The sequence below is a fragment of the Ranitomeya variabilis genome, chromosome 2, assembly GCF_051348905.1.
Source record: "Ranitomeya variabilis isolate aRanVar5 chromosome 2, aRanVar5.hap1, whole genome shotgun sequence".
In the NCBI taxonomy this organism is placed as follows: domain Eukaryota; kingdom Metazoa; phylum Chordata; class Amphibia; order Anura; family Dendrobatidae; genus Ranitomeya; species Ranitomeya variabilis.
This window is the reverse complement of record NC_135233.1, coordinates 185,162,501-185,183,682: the sequence shown is the minus strand read 5'-3', so window position 1 is coordinate 185,183,682 and position 21,182 is coordinate 185,162,501. Positions and strand designations below refer to the sequence as shown.

Here is a 21,182-nt window from a genome sequence, read left to right as displayed (position 1 = left end):
GTTACAACAGAATTTCTTCAGTACTCCAGGTCCCTAAGAGTACAGTGGCCTCCATAGTCCTTAAATGGAAGAAGTTTTGGAACAACAGAAGTTTTTCTAGACCTAGCCGTTTAGCCAAAGTGAGCAATCGTTGGAGAAGAGCCTGGGTTGGATAGGTAAAGAAGAACCCCAAGATCACTGTGGCTGAGCTCCAGAGATGCAGTAGGGAAATGGGAGAAAGATTCACAAAGTCAACTATCACTGCAGCTCTCCACCAGTCGGGACTTTATGGTGGTAGAGTGGCCCGACGGAAGCCTCTCCTCAGTGCAAGACATATGAAAGACCGCATAGAGTTTGCTAAAAAACACATGAAGAGTCCTTCCAGACTATGAGAAATTAGATTTTCTGGTCTGATGAGACGAATATAGACCTTGTGGTGATAATTCTAATTGGTATGTGTTGAGAAAACCAGGCACTGCTCATCACCTACCCAACACATCCCAACAGTGAAACATGGTGGTGGCAGCATCATGCTATGGGGGTGTTTTTCAGCTGCAGGGACAGGATGACATGGTTGCCATTGAAGGAAACATGAATGCGGCCAAGTACAGAGATATCCTGGATGAAAACCTCTTCCAGAGTGCTCTGGACCTCAGATTTGGACAAAGGTTCACCTTCCAACAAGACAATGAACCTAAGCACACAGCTAAAATAACAAAGGAGTGGCTTCAGAAGAACTCTGTGACCATTCTTGACTGGCCCAGCCAGAGCCCTGACCTAAACCCAATTGAGCATATCTGGAGAGACCTGAAAATGACAGTCCACCAGCGTTCACCATCCAACCTGACGGAACTGGAGAGGATTTGCAAGGAAGAATGGCAGAAGACCCCCAAATCCAGGTGTGAAAAACTTGTTGCATCATTTCCAAGAAGACTCATGGCTGTACTAGCTGAAAAGGGTGCTTCTACTCAATACTGAGCAAAGGGTCTGAATACTTATGACCATGTGATATTTCAGTTTTTCTTTTTTAATAAATTTGCAAAAATTACTACATTTCTGTTTTTTTCAGTCAAGATGGGGTGCAGAGTGTACATTAATGAGAAAAAAATGAACGTTTTTTGAATTTACCAAATGGCTGCAATGAAACAAAGAGTGAAACATTTAAAGGGGTATGAATACTTTCCGTATATACACATATACACACAGTGGGGAAAAGAATATAGAATATACACACAGTGGGGAAAAGAAGTACCGTATTTTTTGGACTATAAGACTCACTGGACCATAAGACGTACACCAAATTTTGGGGTGGAAAATAGCAGAAAAAAGATTTTTATAAGATGGGGTCCGTCTTATTGTCTGAAGTTGAGGTATCTTACCTGAGAGCTGGGGGTGGTTCATAGGGGTCACAGAAGGCAGGGTCCCTTCCTCAGGAAGCCGGCGGTGGCAGAAGTGAGGCAATTCTGCAGTCCCGGGGTGCAATGCTGCGGGTCTGGTGTCTGTGGTGAGGCAGAACTGGATCAGGGTCCCATCCTCAGGATGCCAGCGGCGGCAGAAGTGGGACAATGCTGCAGTCCCGGGGTGCGATGCTGCAGATCATGGAGCAGGGTCCCTTCTTCAGGATGCTGGTGGCCGAAATGTGGCGACACTGCTGCCCGGTGTCCACGGTGAGCAGACCCGAGTGCATCACTGGGTTCCCTACAGCCATCTTCCTTAAGCCGTGGGTTGCTGGAGGCTTCAGGAAAATGGCAACCGGAGGTTGCGCGTGTGCAGATTTAGATCTCGGCGGCCATTTTTCTGAAGCCGAGTGCTGCCAAGATTTCAATCTGTGCACATGCGGCCAACGGCGGCCATTTTCCTAAAGCCTCCAGCGGCCCACAGCTTCAGGAAGATGGCAGCAGGGAAACCGGTGATGCACTCTGCTCAACGTGAACACTGTGCTGTGGCGCCACCACATTTCTACCACCAACATCCTGAAGAAGGGACCCTGCTCAGGTGCACTCCGCACCACCCACCGCAGCATCACCACACTTCTGCAGCAACCCCCCGATAAGCCTGCATTTGAGGCACCCCCCCACTTTCCTCCCAAATTTTTTGGGGAAAAAGTGCATATTATAGTCAGAAAAATACGGTATTTGATACAATTATGATTTTGCAAGTTTCCCCACATACAAAAGATGGAAAAGTCTATAATCCTTATTTTGGGTACATTTCAACTGTGAGAAACAGAATCTTTAAAAAAAATCCAGAAAATCATATTGTATGATTTTTAGATGGAGAATTTGCATTTTATTGCATGAAATAAGTATTTGATAGAATAGAAAAACAGAACTTAATATTTGGTACAGAAACCTTTGTTTGCAATTACAGAGATCAGACGTTTCCTGTAGTTCTTGACCAAGTTTGCAGACACTGCAGCAGGGATTTTGGCCCACTCCTCTGTACAGTTATCCAGATCTTTCAGGTTTTTTTCTGTCTCTGGGCAACACTAAGTTTCAGCTCCCACCATATATTTTCTATTGGGTTCAGGTCTGGAGACTGACCAGGCCACTGCAGGACCTTGAAATTCTTCTTAAGGAGCCACTCCTTAGCTGTGTGTTCCGGGTCATTGTCATGCTGAAAGACCCAGCCATGACCCATCTTCAATGTTCTTATTGATGGAAGGTGGTTGTTGGCCAAAATATTGTGATACATGACCCCATTCATCCTCCCTTCATTATGTTGCTGTTGTCCTGTCCCATCTGCAGAAAAGCATCCCCAAAGTATGATGTTTCCCCACCATGCTTCATGGTTGGGATGGTGTTCTTGGGGTTATACTCATCCTTCTTCTTCCTCCAAACACAGCGAGTGAAGTTGATGCCAACAAGTTCTATTATGATCTCATCTGACCACATGACCTTATCCTGTGCCTCCTTTGGATCATCCGGATGGTTATTGGCAAACTTCCAATGGGCCTGGACATGTGCTGGTGTGAGCAGGGGTACCTTGCGTGTCCTGTAGGATTTTAATCCATGACAGCGTAGTATGTTACTAATGGTAATGTTTGAGGCTGTGGTCCCAGGTCTTTTCAGGTCTTTGACCAAGTCCTTCCGTGTAGTTCTGGGATGACTCCTGACCTTCCTCAGAATCATCCTTACCCCACGAGCTGAGATCTTGCATGAAATCCCAGGCCAAGGAAGATTGACAGTGATTTTGTGTTTTTTCCATTTTCTAATTGTGCCAACAGTTGTTACCTCCTCGCCAAGCTGCTTGCCTATTGTCCTGTAGTCCATCACAGCCTTTTGCAGGCCCTGGTGTCCTTAGGGTGGTTTCACACTTGCGTTGAGGAGGGCTGCAGAAAACAGCTTACTTCCTTCTTTCTCCCTCCATGAAGCTCCGCCCATGATCCGCCTACTGCCACATGCATCCTGTGTTTCACTGCGTACCTATCTTTGCATTTCCGTGCGGTCACCGCACACCTGAAATCGACGCATGCGGACACATCCGCATACAACTCATGTCTCTGCATACCCAATGTTAAAGATAGGTACGTAGGGAAATACAGGATGCATGCAGCAGTAGGTGGAGCATGGGCAGAGCTTCATGGAGGAAGAAAGGAGGAAGTAAGCTGCCATCCGCAGCCCTCCTCAACGCAAATGCAAAACTACCCTTAGACAACTCTTTAGTCTTGGCCAAGGTGGAGAGGTTGGAGTGTGATTATGTGGACAGGTGTCTTTCATACAGGTAACGAGTTAAAACGGGTGCAATTAATACAGGTAATGAGTGCAGAGTAGGAGGATTTCTTAAAGAAAACCTAACAGGTCTGTGAGAGCCAGAATTCTTACTGGTTGGTAGATGAACAAATACTTTGTAAAATGAAGTGCAAATTAATTATTTAAAAATCATACAATGTGATTTTCTGGGTTTAAATTTTAGATTTTGTTTCTCACAGTTGAAGTGTACCTACGATAAAAATTACAGACCTCTCCATTCTTTGAAGGTGAGAAAACTTGCAAAATCGTCAGTGTATCATGCTGACCTGGAGAATCAAATTGTCAGATCATATGTACTGCACAATTAATGCTGTAATGCAAAAGCCAAGAAGCGTAAGGGGAATTATGTTTTGTTTTCTTACCATTTCAATTGGGATTTTTGTTCTGCTTTTCAGTACATTATACATTAAAATGAATAGTGTCTTATAAAACTACATCTTATCCCACAAAACCCTCAATCCTCATATCCTCATAGGGCCATGTTAACCATAAATTAAAAAAACTTATAGGTCTTGAAGAGGGGGTTAAAAAAAGATTGATAAGTACTGAAAGAGGACCTATCAGTGAAATGGCTACCTGTTACCTGTTTATAAGAACCTGTAAATTACCCTCATAGGGGACAAAGGTGGAGACATGTCACTGCGTTGGTAACCACTTTTCAGTAGTCTTTTTATGATTTGACTCATTTTTCTACTTAAAGCATAACCCATTTCTCATAATTAAAATAACACTAAAGAGTAAGTTTAGTCATTTTCATTCAGGTCTGCTAGTGAAAAAGATGTTGGTAAATGCATCAAAGGATACAGAGTTGCAAGATTTTGTCAAGAACACCAGAGGGATTGCCTTTTACAGTGTTCCCCACCATGGCTCTCGACTAGCAGAATATTCAGTTAATGCAAGACTACTACTATTTCCATCTACAGAAGTTAAAGAGCTTAGCAAAGGTAAGACGATGATAACTGAGCATATTATTAGAAATCTGGAACCTTTCAAAATACTTGTCTAATGATACAAATCATATGGTCTTATAGTGAATCAGTGAAAAATATTACTATGCTGAAACTTTGCGTACACTGATACTAAAGGCATTCATTTTTCAAACTTACCACAGTGATTTACTGAACTTTGTGTCCATTCCTCTTGACAGAACTGATGAAAGACATTTTGGCTTTTTTTATTTATTTGGAAAGCATTTTTCTCAATTCAGTTCACAAAGTTCCTATAGGCTTTGTCAGGGCTCTTTAATCACCACTACAATACTTTTATTTATTTTTTTCTGCTTCATTATTTCTAGATAAACCTTCATCATCAACCTTCTCAGTTGGGTGTTTTTTAGAATAACAGCCTCACCCTTTTTTCATCCATACTGATCCTCCACTGAACATGGCAAACTTGAGTCTAGCATTTGTATGCAGTTCTTGTAGTAGGGGCTTCTTTCTTGAACTGAATTTTTGGGCATACTGATACATGAGAACCTGATACTTCCAGCTCCTGCAATAACTCCCTAGTTGTCTTGAACCATTTGAACCAATGTTCATTCAGTCCTATGAGTTAATTTGAGTCTCTTTCTTGAAGTGTCTGTGTTGTACCATGTTTTGTACAGTTGAAACTAGAAGTTTACACACACTATATAAAAAGACACATATGCATGTTTTTCTCAATATCTGACATGAAATCAGAATAAACCTTGTCTGGCTCATCCGTGGGTACAATTTCTTATTCATAATTTTTATTGTTTTATAATACACAATAAAAGCAATCATATCAACAGGTTCAAACGAACACACCATATGGCATATTAGCTACTGAAATAAAGAATTGTTTTGTTACATCAAAACAACAACTCCACACAGTATCAACAGTAGTTTTCAAAAGACAATTGGCAACCTGTTTAAATAACAAGAAGGAGAAGAAAAAAGAGAAGAAATGTTTATAGGGACCACGAGGACAAATCACTAAGGCAGACAGAGTATGAACTATGATACTGGCATATCAAATATTGTAAAAGGATAAGGTAGCTATTATCTTAGCATATTTTGATACATCGATAAGGATAAGAAGGACTGTTAGATTAGATTAGATTTCAGATTTCAAAACATTCACCATTTGCAAGGATAGGGAAATATTCATGGCTTCAGATTTTTCGAGATTGATCTTAAAATTGGACCAACTACTAAAACGTGCCAGCTCAGACATCAGGAAAGGAAGCAAGATATGTAGATTAGTTAAATAAATTAGAAGGTCATCAGCAAATGCAGAACACTTACACTCTGAACCCGCTATTTTGATTTCCTGTATATCAGGATTAGCATGTATGGCCTCCATAAGATGCTCCATTATCAGGATATACAACATTGGGGAGAGGAGACAACCATGTTGAGTACCATTCTTTATTGTAAAGGGGGCCTAAAGAGAGCGGTTAATTTTTATCTGGGCTGAGGGGGCGTGGTAGAGGGATAAGATTTTTTAAGCAAATACAGGACCCAGACCGATGTGGCTCAGGGTTTGATAGAGACCATGAGATCCAGTCAAAAGGATTTTTGGCATCAAGCGATAAGATCATTAAAGGAGTTTTTTGAGTGTGTGCATGATTAACAATATCTATTGTTATGAAAGTATTACAGTGCCTTGCGAAAGTATTCGCCCTCTTGGAACTTTTCAACCTTTTCCCACATATCATACTTCAAACATAAAGATACCAAATGTAAATTTTTGGTGAAGAATTGGAACACAATTGTGAAGTTGAACGAAATTTATTGGTTATTTTTAATTTTTGTGGAAATTCAAAAACTGAAAAGTGGGCAGTGTAATATTATTCGGCCCCTTTACTTTCAGTGCATCAAACTCACTCCAGAAGTTCATTGTGGATCTCTGAATGATCCAATGTTGTCCTAAATGCCTAATGATGATAAATATAATCCACCTGTGTGTAATCAAGTCTCCGTATAAATGCACCTGCTCTGCGATAGTCTCAGGGTTCTGTTTGAAGCACAGAGAGCATCATGAAGACCAAGGAACACAACAGGCAGGTCCGTGATACTGTTGTGGAGAAGTTTAAAGCCGAATTTGGATACAAAATGATTTCCAAAACTTTAAACATCCCAAGGAGCACTGTGCAAGCGATCATATTGACATGGAAGGAGTATCATACCACTGCAAATCTACCAAGACCCGACCGTCCCTCTAAACTTTCATCTCAAACAAGGAGAAGACTGATCAGAGATTCAGCCAGGAGGCCCATAATCACTCTGGATGAACTGCAGAGATCTACAGCTGAGGTGGGACAGTCTGTCCATAGGACAACAATCAGTCGTATACTGTACAAATCTGACCTTTATGGAAGAGTGGCAAGAAGAAAGCCATTTTTCAAAGATATCCATAAAAAGTGTTGTTTAAAGTTTGCAGCAAGCCACCTGGGAGACACACCAAACATGTGGAAGAAGGTGCTCTGGTCAGATAAAACCAGAATCAAACTTTTTGTCAACAATGCCAAACGATATGTTTGGCGTAAAGGCAACACAGCTCATCACTCTGAACACACCATCCCCCTGTCAAACATGGTGGTGGCAGCATCATGGTTTGGGCCTGCTTTTCTTCAGCAGGGACAGGGAAGATGGTTAAAATTGATGGGAAGATGGATGGAGCCAAATACAGGACCATTCTTGAAGAAAACCTGTTGGAGTCTGCAAAAGACCTGAGACTGGGACGGAGATTTGTCTTCCAACAAGACAATGATCCTAAACATAAAGCAAAATCTACAGTGGAATGGTTCACAAATAAACGTATCCAGGTGTTAGAATGGCCAAGTCAAAGTCCAGACCTCAATCCAATCGAGAATCTGTGGAAAGAGCTAAAAACTGCTGTTCACAAACGATCTCCATCAAACCTCACTGAGCTCAAGCTGTTTGCCAAGGAAGAATGGGCAAGAACTTCAGTCTCTCGATGTACAAAACTGATAGAGACATACCCCAAGCAACTTGCAGCTGTAATCGCAGCAAAAGGTGGTGCAACAAAGTATTAAGTTAAAGGGGCCAAATAATATTGCACACCCCACTTTTCAGTTTTTGAATTTCCACAGAAATGTAAAATAACCAATAAATTTCTTTCAACTTCACAATTCTGTTCCACTTGTTGTTGATTCTTCACCAAAAATCCAAAAATTTACATTTGGTATCTTTATGTTTAATGTGGTGATGTGCCCCCCCATGACGAGCCCGTGGACGATCTTGATGAGGAGGCAGGACAAGTCTCATATAGGGCCTGCATCCATTGCTGCACTCCCTTTTCTCAGGTGATCAAGTTTGATCGTTCAGTGGATATATAAGGGTAAGATGTGAGGAGGGGAGCATGAGGAGACTCCTGGTGTAGGGTGTTTTGGGCACAGCTAGATGTTTCACCCAGCATAGAAGTGGGGGTCCCCAACAACTTTGTGTTCCCCTGATATTGCTGGCCCAGAGTTATATGATTATTGCACACCTCACTTTTCAGTTTTTGAATTTCCACAGAAATTTAAAATAACCAATAAATTTCTTTCAACTTCACAATTGTGTTCCACTTGTTGTTGATTCTTCACCAAAAATTTACATTTGGTATCTTTATGTTTGAAGCATGATATGTGGGAAAAGGTTGAAAAGTTCCAGGGGGCTGAATACTTTCGCAAGGCACTGTATCTCGTGTCTCCCTTCCTGGTACAAAACCCACCTGGTCTGGGTGTAGTAAGTGAGGAAGGTGGGATATAAGTCTATTGGCCAAAACGTTGGCATATAATTTTAAATCTAGATTTAAAGGGAACCTGTCACCCCCCCAGTCGTTTCAAACTAAAAGAGCCACCTTGTGCAGCAGTAATGCTGCATTCTGACAAGGTGGCTCTTTTAGTTCTGGGTGCTGTAACTAGAGAAATAATCAGTTTTATAATTTTTCTGTAATACCTGGTCTTCAGTCAAGGAGGCCGGCGTATCCCCCCTGCTTCAGACAGCACACAGCTGTCACTCACATCTTCTTGGCGCCGGGAGCCGCCTCCTCCTCGCCGCTGTTTTCAAAATAGCCGGCGCTTGTGCTCTTTTCCCCTGCCTGGTGCAGGCTGCCCGTCTTTCCTCATATGCAGTCCAGCTGACTGCGCTTGCGCGGCCGCCCTGCTTGTGAATCCCAGCCCCGCAGTGACTTATGATTTATTCACATTGCGGGGCTGGGATTTACAGGCAGGGCGGCCGCGCAGGCGCAGTCAGCTGGGCTGCATATGAGGAAAGACGGGCAGCGCTCACTGCGCCTGCACCAGGCAGGGGATAAGAGCGCAGGCGCCGGCTACTTTTGAAAACAGCGGCGAGGAGGAGGCGGCGCCCGGCGCCAAGAAGATGTGAGTGACAGCTGTGTGCTGTCTGAAGCAGGGGGGAAACGCCGGCCTCCTTGACTGAAGAAAAGGTATTTCAGACAAATTATAAAACTGATTATTTCTCTAGTTACAGCACCCAGAACTAAAAAAGCCACCTTGTCAGAATGCAGCATTACTGCTGCACAAGATGGCTCTTTTAGTTTGAAACGACTGGGGGGGGGTGACAGGTTCCCTTTAATAAAGATATAGGCCTATAGCTACTACAAGAGTTGGGGTCTTTCCCTGGTTTGGGAGTGACTACAACGTGCTGTTGTGAAATGGGGAGGAAAGAAAGTAGACACTGATATGGAATTAATCAATTGTAATATTAATGGAGACAATTGTTCAAAAAATACTTTATAGAATTCTGCTGTGAAACCATCAGGCCCTGGACTTTTATTGCTAGGGAGATCTCGAACAGAGGCTTCTAGTTCTTGATGTAAAGAAGGGTTTTCCAGGAATTTTACTGTTTCATCCTCCAATTTTTTGGAGAAGGTTGTGTATTAATATAATTTCCTGTTTTTAGGGTAGATGTAGGCAAGTTATATAGCTTTGAATCATATGAATGGAAGACAGCTGCAATTTCAGGTGTGGTATGAACCAATTTCTCTCGAGTGTTCTTAATACAGGGAATATCTGATGGGGCTTTTAAGCATTAAGGGCTTTAGTTAACATTCTTCCTGGTTTGTTATCAAACTCATAGTACCTACTCTGACCTAATTGAAATAAATCTTTAGATAAAGAATTGAGTAATTTTTGGCTTCTAATCTTGCTTTGACAAGATCTCTGAGGGTTGTAGTAGAGACCGTCTTTTTATGAATTAACTCCAAATTAGTGACTCTTTGTAAGGCTAGTTTGATTGCCTGACCTCTGTCTTTTTTGATTCGGGGCCCATGTTTGATAAATACCCCTCTAAGTATACACCTGAGGGCTTCCCATTTAATTTTGGGGGCTGTATCATCATGTCTGTGATCAACAATAAAGTTAGATATGGAGGCTCGTACGTATGAGGCACATAATGTATCTAATAATAATGACTCATTGAGATGCCTTGACTCTGATATTTTGGTAAGGGATCATACTTTTAGTGAACAATATACCGGGGCATGATCTGACCAAAGTATGTTACCAATGCTAGAATCTGAAAGCCAAGGTAAGGCATTTTGTTTGAGGAGGATATAGTCTAACCTGCTATAAGAATCATGCGGATGGGAGTAAAAGCTATAACTACATTTAGATCTAACACCGGGTCAAGTGTAACATTTAGATCCCAACGAAATATTACGGCACCCTGGATTAAGGGAAGGACATTGTCTACTACGTTATCAATGAAATTGGCTTGATCCTGATTAGGGGTACTGTATATACATTTATGATTGTAAATAAGTGGCCACTTATAACTAACAATAAGATAATATACCTCGTTTCCTTATCTACTACACAGTTGATAACTTGATGCGTTAACGATTTGTGAATTGCTATAGCAACTCTTTTTGAGCGAGATTCAGGGTTATGAGCAATATGCCAAAATGTGTAATATTTGTGTCTTATTGTAGGAGCATGGTTCGTCTTAAAGTGTGTCTCCTGGAAATATATAATATGTACCTTTATCTTGTGAAAATGGTAAAGGATTTGTGTGCATTTTTCGGGGGTGTTAAATCTGTTCACATTCAAAGAAGCAATATTTAGGTCCGCCATTCATAACCAATATGAGATTTTTCATGTATAGATATCGTATAAGATGGTTGAGCTGCCAGGTCCTCATGGTCAAAGAGAAAAAGAGAGGGAAAGGTTAGGGAAGAAAAAATCTTAACCAAAGAAATAAACTATGAGCAGAAGAAAAGCCTCTGCAAAATAAGACTATGAAGAAAACAGTCCAAACCGGGAGTGTGCAAGGCCGCATTGGGCATGTCAGAGGTTCCCACTCTGTATGGGGGTTACAGAAGCTAAACATCATATATAGCTTCTCCTAAGTCAATTGCTACAAAAAAAGGTGATGATAATAATAATAATAGGAATTGGCGATTTAAACCTAACAATTATAAACATGGTATGGGTACCATATGTGCAATTAAACCTCCAGAGTCCAAAGGTTCCTTGGAAGTGAAAAGAAAAGGGGGTCTTGTATGTTATTTTACTTTGAATGATTCACAGTCAAGTAACGTTTCTTGATTCCTGATTTCCGGAAGGAGGATGACCACCAGCTCCCTGGAACCCTGTTCCAGGAGGTAGGCTTGGACGAAATGAAGAATCGGTTGGATGTGTGGAAAGACCACTAGGTGTTCCTTCCTTGCCTCTAGGACCAGCTGAATTAAATCCTAAAGTAGGCCAGTGTGGTATGACAACCTTAGAGAAGTCCAAACTAGATAGAAATGTTGGTAGATCTTCAGGTGGGCGCAAAAAAATGACTTTGGACAGACAGAGGGGGAAACCCCAACAAAAGGGAATCTCGTTTTTCCGCAGGACATCTAGCAAGGGTTTAGGGGCTGAGTGTTGTGCCATGGTATGGCGCGAGAGATCAGTCATAATTCTGATAGATTTGTCTTGGTATGTAAGATTGTCCTTCCTCCTTCCAGCTTGAAGAATGTATTCTTTAATGGCATAGAAATTAAAATGACAAATTATGTCCCTGGGGCGAGATTGATCCAGGTTTGGGGGATGCAGGGCTTTGTGCGCTCTGTCAATTTTTATTGGGGTCCCTGGAGGACGTCTGAGGAGGTTGTTGAAAATAGATAAAAGTAGAAATGGGATATCTTTAGTACTGATTGATTCTGGTAATCCTCTGATGCAGAGATTATTTCTCCTGTTTCTGTTTTCTAAATCATCGAGGTTTTGTTGACGTGAGTATAATTGTAGGGACTGCATGTGCGCAGTATCCTGTAAGACCTGTACAGCTGACACATTGTCCTCTTGAGTGTGGGTTATTACATCAACTCTAGAATTAAGAGATGAGAGATCTGACCTAAATTGTACAAACTGCTGTTTACATTCCTCCATCACCTGAGAGGTCAGGGCTGCAATGTCACTTTTAGTTAGGATGGTCTGGAGAAGTGACCATTAATCTGCTAAGGATGCAGGTCTGTCATCATTACCATAGGTGTATTTGAGGGGTAGTGGCCTTTCTGTATGGGATTCATTTTGTGTTGTGGACTTGCAGAAGGCTGATGTCCCGCCCACTGTATCCATAGCTACAAAGGGTTGAGAGTGTTGTTGAATTGGTAAAATGTCCACAGCATTTAAAGAAATAGTAACCACATTGTTTAAAGTATTCAGGACCACCTCAGGTCTGTCTGCTGAATGTGGTGATGTGTCCCCCCATGACGAGCCCGTGGACGATCTTGATGAGGAGGCAGGACAAGTCTCATGTAGGGCCTGCATCCATTGCTGCACTCCCCTTTCTCAGGTGATCAAGTTTGATCGTTCAGTGGATATATAAGGGTAAGTTGTGAGGAGGGGAGCATGAGGAGACTCCTGGTGTAGTGTGTTTTGGGCACAGCTAGATGTTTCACCCAGCATAGAAGTGGGGGTCCCCAACAACTTTGTGTTCCCCTGATATTGCTGGCCCAGAGTTATATGATTAAGGGAATCAATTTGTCATGGTTTGCCCAGGAGTTCTTTGGCAGTACTTCTAGGGTTAATACTATGTGGCCTCTCTTTGGTTGGGGGAGGGCGATATCTACTTGCCCCTGTGCTGTGCTGGTTGTCAGTTATACGTCCATTCTCGGCTTGGCAGCTGACCCCTGTATTTTTGTGCGCATTGCCTGTTATGACCCCAATGGCGAGGGTCTCAGAGGAACGTGGAAGTCTGCAGAATACAAAAATCCAGCTCATAGGGCAGTGGTAACTGGGTTGACCATATATCTACTCCTAACGCCAACACTAGAAGTAGCCGGGGATCATTCCTACGTTGATTCTAGATGACACGCGCCAGCCGGAGAATCTAGCTACCCCTAGTAGAGGAAAACAAAGACCTTTCTTGCCTCCAGAGAAGGGGACCCCAAAGCTGGATAGAAGCCCCCCACAAATAATAACGGTGAGGTAAGAGGAAATGACAAACACAGAAATGAACCAGGTTTAGCACAGAGAGGCCCGCTTACTGATAGCAGAATAAAGAAAGGTAACTTATATGGTCAACAAAAACCCTATCAAAATCCACACTGGAAATTCAAGAACCCCCGAACCGTCTAACGGTCCGGGGGGAGAACACCAGCCCCCTAGAGCTTCCAGCAAAGGTCAGGATATAGATTAGGAACAAGCTGGACAAAAATACAAAACCAAAACAAATAGCAAAAAGCAAAAGGCAGACTTAGCTGATATAACTGGAACCAGGATCAGTAGACAAGAGCACAGCAGACTAGCTCTGATAACTACGTTGCCAGGCATTGAACTGAAGGTCCAGGGAGCTTATATAGCAACACCCCTAACTAACGACCCAGGTGCGGATAAAAGGAATGACAGAAAAACCAGAGTCAAAAAACTAGTAACCACTAGAGGGAGCAAAAAGCAAATTCACAACAGTACCCCCCCCTTAGTGAGGGGTCACCGAACCCTCACCACGACCACCAGGGCGATCAGGATGAGCGGCATGAAAGGCACGAACTAAATCGGCCGCATGAACATCAGAGGCGACCACCCAGGAATTATCCTCCTGACCATAGCCCTTCCACTTAACCAGGTACTGAAGCCTCCGCCTGGAGAGGCGAGAATCCAAGATCTTCTCCACCACGTACTCCAACTCGCCCTCAACCAACACCGGAGCAGGAGGCTCAGCAGAAGGAACTACAGGCACAATGTACCGCCGCAACAAGGACCTATGAAATACATTGTGAATAGCAAACGACACAGGAAGATCCAGACGAAAAGATACAGGATTAAGGATTTCCAATATCTTGTAAGGCCCAATAAAACGAGGTTTAAATTTGGGAGAGGAGACCTTCATAGGAACAAAGCGGGAAGAAAGCCATACCAAATCCCCAACGCGTAGTCGGGGACCCACACCGCGGCGGCGGTTGGCAAAGCGCTGAGCCCTCTCCTGTGACAACTTCAAGTTGTCCACCACATGATTCCAGATCCGCTGCAACCTATCCACCACAGAATCCACCCCAGGACAGTCAGAAGGCTCCACATGACCCGAAGAAAAGCGAGGATGGAAACCAGAGTTGCAGAAAAAAGGCGAAACCAAGGTGGCGGAACTAGCCCGATTATTAAGGGCAAACTCAGCCAACGGCAAGAATGTCACCCAATCGTCCTGATCAGCAGAGACAAAACACCTCAAATAAGCCTCCAAAGTCTGATTGGTTCGCTCCGTCTGTCCATTAGTCTGAGGATGGAAAGCAGACGAAAACGACAAATCAATGCCCATCCTACTACAAAAGGATCGCCAGAACCTGGAAACGAACTGGGATCCTCTGTCTGACACAATATTCTCAGGGATGCCGTGCAAACGAACCACGTTCTGGAAAAACACAGGAACCAGATCGGAAGAGGAAGGCAGCTTAGGCAAAGGAACCAAATGGACCATCTTGGAGAAGCGATCACATATCACCCAGATAACGGACATGCCCTGAGATAGCGGAAGATCAGAAATGAAATCCATGGAGATATGTGTCCAAGGTCTCTTCGGGACAGGCAAGGGCAAGAGCAAACCGCTGGCACGAGAACAGCAAGGCTTAGCTCGAGCGCAAGTCCCACAGGACTGCACAAATGACCGCACATCCCTTGACAAGGAAGGCCACCAAAAGGACCTGGCCACCAGATCTCTGGTGCCAAAAATTCCCGGGTGACCTGCCAACACCGAGGAATGAACCTCAGAAATGACTCTGCTGGTCCACTTATCCGGGACAAACAGTCTGTCAGGTGGACAAGACTCAGGCCTATCAGCCTGAAATCTCTGCAACACACGTCGCAGATCCGGAGAAATAGCTGACAAGATAACTCCATCTTTAAGAATACCAACAGGATCAGCGACTTCAGGAGCATCAGGCACAAAGCTCCTAGAAAGAGCATCGGCCTTCACATTCTTTGAACCTGGTAAATACGAGACAACAAAATCAAAGCGGGAGAAAAACAATGACCAGCGGGCCTGTCTCGGATTAAGGCGTTTAGCAGACTCGAGATACATCAGATTTTTGTGATCAGTCAAGACCACCACACGATGCTTAGCACCCTCGAGCCAATGACGCCACTCCTCAAATGCCCATTTCATGGCCAACAACTCCCGATTGCCCACATCATAATTTCGCTCGGCAGGCGAAAACTTCCTAGAGAAAAAGGCACAAGGTTTCATAACAGAGCAACCAGGACCTCTCTGCGACAAAACGGCCCCTGCTCCAATCTCTGAAGCATCCACCTCAACCTGAAAGGGAAGTGAGACATCGGGCTGGCACAAAACAGGCGCCGAAGTAAACCGGCGTTTCAACTCCTGGAAAGCCTCCACGGCAGCAGGAGCCCAGTTAGCTACATCGGAGCCCTTCTTGGTCATATCCGTCAAAGGTTTCACAATGCTAGAAAAATTAGCGATAAAACGACGGTAGAAGTTAGCGAAACCCAAGAACTTCTGAAGACTCTTAACTGACGAGGGCTGAGTCCAATCAAGAATAGCTCGGACCTTGACTGGGTCCATCTCCACCGCAGAAGGGGAAAAAATGAACCCCAAAAAGGGAACCTTCTGTACACCAAAGAGACATTTTGAGCCCTTGACAAACAAAGAATTTTCACGCAAAATTTTAAAGACCAACCTGACCTGCTCCACATGCGAATCCCAATTCTCAGAAAAAACCAAAATATCATCCAGATAAATAATCAAAAATTTATCCAGATACTTCCGGAAAATGTCATGCATAAAGGACTGAAAAACTGAAGGCGCATTGGAGAGCCCAAAAGGCATCACCAAGTACTCAAAATGACCTTCGGGCGTATTGAATGCGGTTTTCCATTCATCACCTTGCTTAATGCGCACAAGGTTGTATGCACCACGAAGGTCTATCTTGGTGAACCACTTGGCACCTTTAATCCGGGCAAACAAGTCAGACAACAGCGGTAAAGGATACTGAAATTTGACAGTGATCTTATTTAAAAGCCGATAATCAATACAAGGCCTCAAAGATCCGTCCTTTTTTGCCACAAAAAAGAATCCCGCACCAAGAGGGGAAGAAGACGGACGAATATGTCCTTTCTCCAGAGACTCCTTGATATATGAACGCATAGCGGTATGTTCAGGTACCGACAGATTAAACAGTCTTCCCTTAGGAAATTTACTGCCTGGGATCAAATCTATAGCACAGTCACAGTCCCTATGAGGAGGCAGTGCACTGGACTCAGACTCACTGAAGACATCCTGATAATCAGACAAATACTCAGGAACTTCCGAAGGCGTAGAAGAAGCAATAGACACAGGCAGGGAATCCCCATGAATACCACGACAGCCCCAACTTGAGACTGACATAGCCTTCCAGTCCAGGACTGGATTATGGGTCTGTAACCATGGCAGCCCTAAAACAACCAAATCATGCATTTTATGTAAAACCAGGAAACGTATCACCTCGCGGTGTTCAGGAGTCATGCACATGGTAACCTGTGTCCAATACTGCGGTTTATTTGCTGCCAATGGCGTAGCATCAATACCCCTAAGAGGAATAGGATTTACTAATGGTTCAAGAGTAAAACCACAGCGCTTAGCAAATGACAGATCCATAAGACTCAGGGCAGCACCTGAATCTACAAACGCCATGACAGGATAAGACGACAGTGAGCAAATCAAAGTTACAGACAGAATAAATTTAGGTTGCAAATTACCAACGGTGACAGGACTAACAACCTTAGCTATACGTTTAGAGCATGCTGAGATAACATGTGTAGAATCACCACAGTAGTAGCACAAGCCATTCCGGCGTCTATGAATTTTCCGCTCATTTCTAGTCAGGATTCTATCACATTGCATTAAATCAGGTGTCTGTTCAGACAACACCATGAGGGAATTTGCGGTTTTTCTATCACATTGCACCGAATTAGGTGTCTGTTCAGACAACACCATGAGGGAATTTGCGGTTTTGCGCTCCCGCAACCGCCGGTCAATTTGAATAGCCAGTGCCATAGTATCATTCAGACCTGTGGGAATGGGAAAACCCACCATAACATTCTTAATGGCTTCAGAAAGGCCATTTCTAAAATTAGCGGCCAGTGCACACTCGTTCCAATGTGTCAGCACGGACCATTTCCGAAATTTTTGGCAATACACTTCAGCCTCGTCCTGCCCCTGAGACATAGCCAGCAAGGCCTTTTCTGCCTGAATCTCAAGATTGGGTTCCTCATAAAGTAAACCGAGCGCCAGAAAAAACGCATCAATATCAGCCAATGCCGGATCTCCTGGCGCCAGCGAAAAAGCCCAATCCTGAGGGTCGCCCCGTAAGAACGAAATAACATTTTTTACTTGCTGAGCAGAGTCTCCAGATGAACAGGGTCTCAGGGACAAAAACAATTTACAATTATTCATGAAATTCCTAAACTTAAACCTGTCTCCGGAAAACAGTTCAGGAATCGGTATTTTAGGTTCTGACCTAGGATTTCTGATAACATAGTCTTGTATGCCCTGCACACGAGTAGCCAGCTGGTCCACACTTGTAATCAAGGTCTGGACATTCATGTCTGCAGCAAGCATAGCCACTCTGAGGTAAAGGGGAAGAAGAAAAAAAAAAAAACTCAGAATCTTCTTTCTTATAATCCCTCTTCTGCAATGCATTAAACATTTAATACTGGCCTGGCAAACTGTTATGACCCCAATGGCGAGGGTCTCAGAGGAACGTGGAAGTCTGCAGAATACAAAAATCCAGCTCATAGGGCAGTGGTAACTGGGTTGACCATATATCTACTCCTAACGCCAACACTAGAAGTAGCCGGGGATCATTCCTACGTTGATTCTAGATGACACGCGCCAGCCGGAGAATCTAGCTACCCCTAGTAGAGGAAAACAAAGACCTTTCTTGCCTCCAGAGAAGGGGACCCCAAAGCTGGATAGAAGCCCCCCACAAATAATAACGGTGAGGTAAGAGGAAATGACAAACACAGAAATGAACCAGGTTTAGCACAGAGAGGCCCGCTTACTGATAGCAGAATAAAGAAAGGTAACTTATATGGTCAACAAAAACCCTATCAAAATCCACACTGGAAATTCAAGAACCCCCGAACCGTCTAACGGTCCGGGGGGAGAACACCAGCCCCCTAGAGCTTCCAGCAAAGGTCAGGATATAGATTAGGAACAAGCTGGACAAAAATACAAAACCAAAACAAATAGCAAAAAGCAAAAGGCAGACTTAGCTGATATAACTGGAACCAGGATCAGTAGACAAGAGCACAGCAGACTAGCTCTGATAACTACGTTGCCAGGCATTGAACTGAAGGTCCAGGGAGCTTATATAGCAACACCCCTAACTAACGACCCAGGTGCGGATAAAAGGAATGACAGAAAAACCAGAGTCAAAAAACTAGTAACCACTAGAGGGAGCAAAAAGCAAATTCACAACAATTGCCTATCTTTGTATGTTTGCCTGTGAATGACCTGATCTGTTCCTCGTTTGCTATTAGCCTGTTGACTCTGTACTGTCTGCTATACTCTTGGTTTTGACCTCGGTTACATCCCCTGACTTCCCTCTTACTTGTCCTTCTGGTACTGCTCTGCTCCGTCTTCTGAATTCCAACCCCGGCTTGTCTCTGACCACTCTATTTGTCTGCCCCATTTGGTTACTGTGCTGTTCTCTGGCTTCTGACCTCAGCTAGTTTTGACAATCCTACAGGCTTGCCTGTCCCGCTATTGTCCCCGTGAGATCGGAGCCTTGCTCCGCCTCCAGCCACTCCCCCAGTGGTCACATGCTGCAGATCCTGTTCACCTGCAGCACACGCACACTCCCAATCGCACTCACACGTCTCTGTAGGACTCATCCCCGGGGTTCCCCTGCACATTACTGGACACATGCAGTCTCTTCTAGTGAGTCTGGCACGGTGTCCATCACACAATCCTCTGCTCACCGCACATCCCAGTTTGCTCCATGTCCTCCTCATTGTGGGATCCAGCACCCTCATTAAGAGTGTTAGAGTGGCCACAGCAGACAGCCAGTGACTCTGATTCACCAGCGTCTCCTGCATGCTGTGTGTAACACCCTACAGCGCTGCTTCAGCGGCCATCTTGCAATGGCACCATGTCTTCCAGGCTCTCAGGCTCTGCTCAGCAGGGACCTCCCTGCCGCATGCAGGATCTCGCCAGAGACCTTCCTCCCAGTTACCTGGTAGTCTAAAGATTCATCCCTGGGCTCCGGTGAAGAAACTGCATCCTGCTTGCCAGGATTTCCAGACGCTCTGTTCCAGGGGAAATGGTGGAGACAGTATCCAGTCTGGTCTCTGTGCCCAGGTGAAGAAATTCTCAATATCACTCTGGGGGGGACACAGAAAGGGTGGGGGAGCAGGTCCTTGTCTTTTTAGCCCCTGTTTGCCCATGCAGAGGTAATGGAACCGATTGCTAGGTGGATGGTGGTTATGAGCAGAAGAAAGCACATCTTCATTCGGCCATGTCCATTTCAAGATAAATGAAGGTGCTTCGTTCATCTATACAAACAATTATATGCAAGTACAAACAAGATGGGAATGTCTAGCCATCATACTGCTCAGGAAGGAGATGGGTTCTGTGTCCCAGTGATGAATGTGTTTTGGTCCGACATGTGCTTATCAACCCAAGAACAAAAGCAAAAGGCCTTGTGAAGATGATGGCTGAAGCTGGTAAGATTTGTGTCAAAATCCAGAGTGAAATGAGTAATGTATCTCCATGGGCTGAAAGGCCACTCTGCCAGGCAGAAGCCATTACTCCAAAAGAAACATAAAAAAAGAAGACAAATGTTTGCAAATACACACAGGAACAAAGACCTTATGTAGTGACATGGGAATAGTGTCTCTGGGCTTAGGCCAGGGGCGGTAGCCAGGAACGTGAGCCAAAACACATGGAACGTGAAGACCGGAGTGTGTAGAGCACACAGGACCTGAGTTACGCAAGTCACGTGATCGTGGGCGGTTAAGCTGGTCATGTGATGAAAGGGGCGGAGCTACCATGAATGGACGGAGAGATGACAGTGGTGCGGAGAAAAATGTGCAAACCGAATAACGAAGTCAAAGCAAAACCAAGGGTCAGAAGCCAGACAGGTACCAAGGTAACCAAGGGCTAGACAGATGAGTAAACAGGGACGAGCCAAGGGATCAGAATACTAGGAGGGACAAAGCAGTATCGAGCAGCAAGACAGAGACAATAGTAAATGGACAAATCGGGTCATACACAGCGAAACTCACACACTCAGAGGAACAGTGATTACAGACTAGTAACCTGGGTCAGAAAGCTCTAGCCGAGTAAGCAGAAGTATCACTGACAGTGGGCCCAGGAACTATGAGCATTAAATAGCCACCCCAAAACCAAACAGAGGCACACAAACTTAACCTTGACCTGATCAGGACTGAGTAGAACCACCCCGTCCCAAGTCATGACACCTTAATTTTTGGAGACATGTCCTGTGGTCTGATGAAAAATTGAACTTTTTGGGCAAAATGACCATCGTTACGTTTGAGGGAAAAGGGAGAAGCTTGGAAGCCTAAGAACACCATCCCAACTGTGAAACACAGGGTGGCAGCAGCATTTTGTGGGGTTGTCTGCTGCAGGAGGGACTGGTGCACTTCATAAAATAAATGGCATCATGAAAAAAAAAGATTATTTGTCAATACTGAAGCAACACCTCAAGATATCAGCCAGGAAGTTAAAGCTTTGGCGCGAATGGGTCTTCCAAATGGACAATGACCCAAAGCATACTGGGAAAATGGTAACAAAGTGGCTTAAGGATAAAAAAAAGTAAATGTTTTAGAGTGGCCATCACAAAGCCATGATCTCAATCCTATTGAAATAGGCAAAGCTCAAACGGCAGGCGCGAGCAAGACGACCTACAAACCTGGATCAGTTACACTAGTTTTGTCAGGAGGAATGGGCCCAAATTCTGACCAACTATTGTGAGAAGATTGTGGAAGGATATCCCAAACGTTTGACCCAAGTCATTCAGTTT

The 21,182-nt window shown here is 44.1% G+C and overlaps 1 protein-coding gene across 1 annotated transcript in view; it reads left to right on the top strand.

Annotated features, from left to right (window-relative positions):
- Window positions 1-21,182, top strand: part of SERAC1 (serine active site containing 1) — a 398,196-nt gene that overhangs the window by 357,942 nt on the left and 19,072 nt on the right. The window contains exon 15 of the mRNA XM_077283287.1: window positions 4,493-4,675. Within this exon, the coding sequence (XP_077139402.1) occupies window positions 4,493-4,675 (183 nt within the window). The remainder of the gene's footprint in view (window positions 1-4,492; window positions 4,676-21,182) is intronic.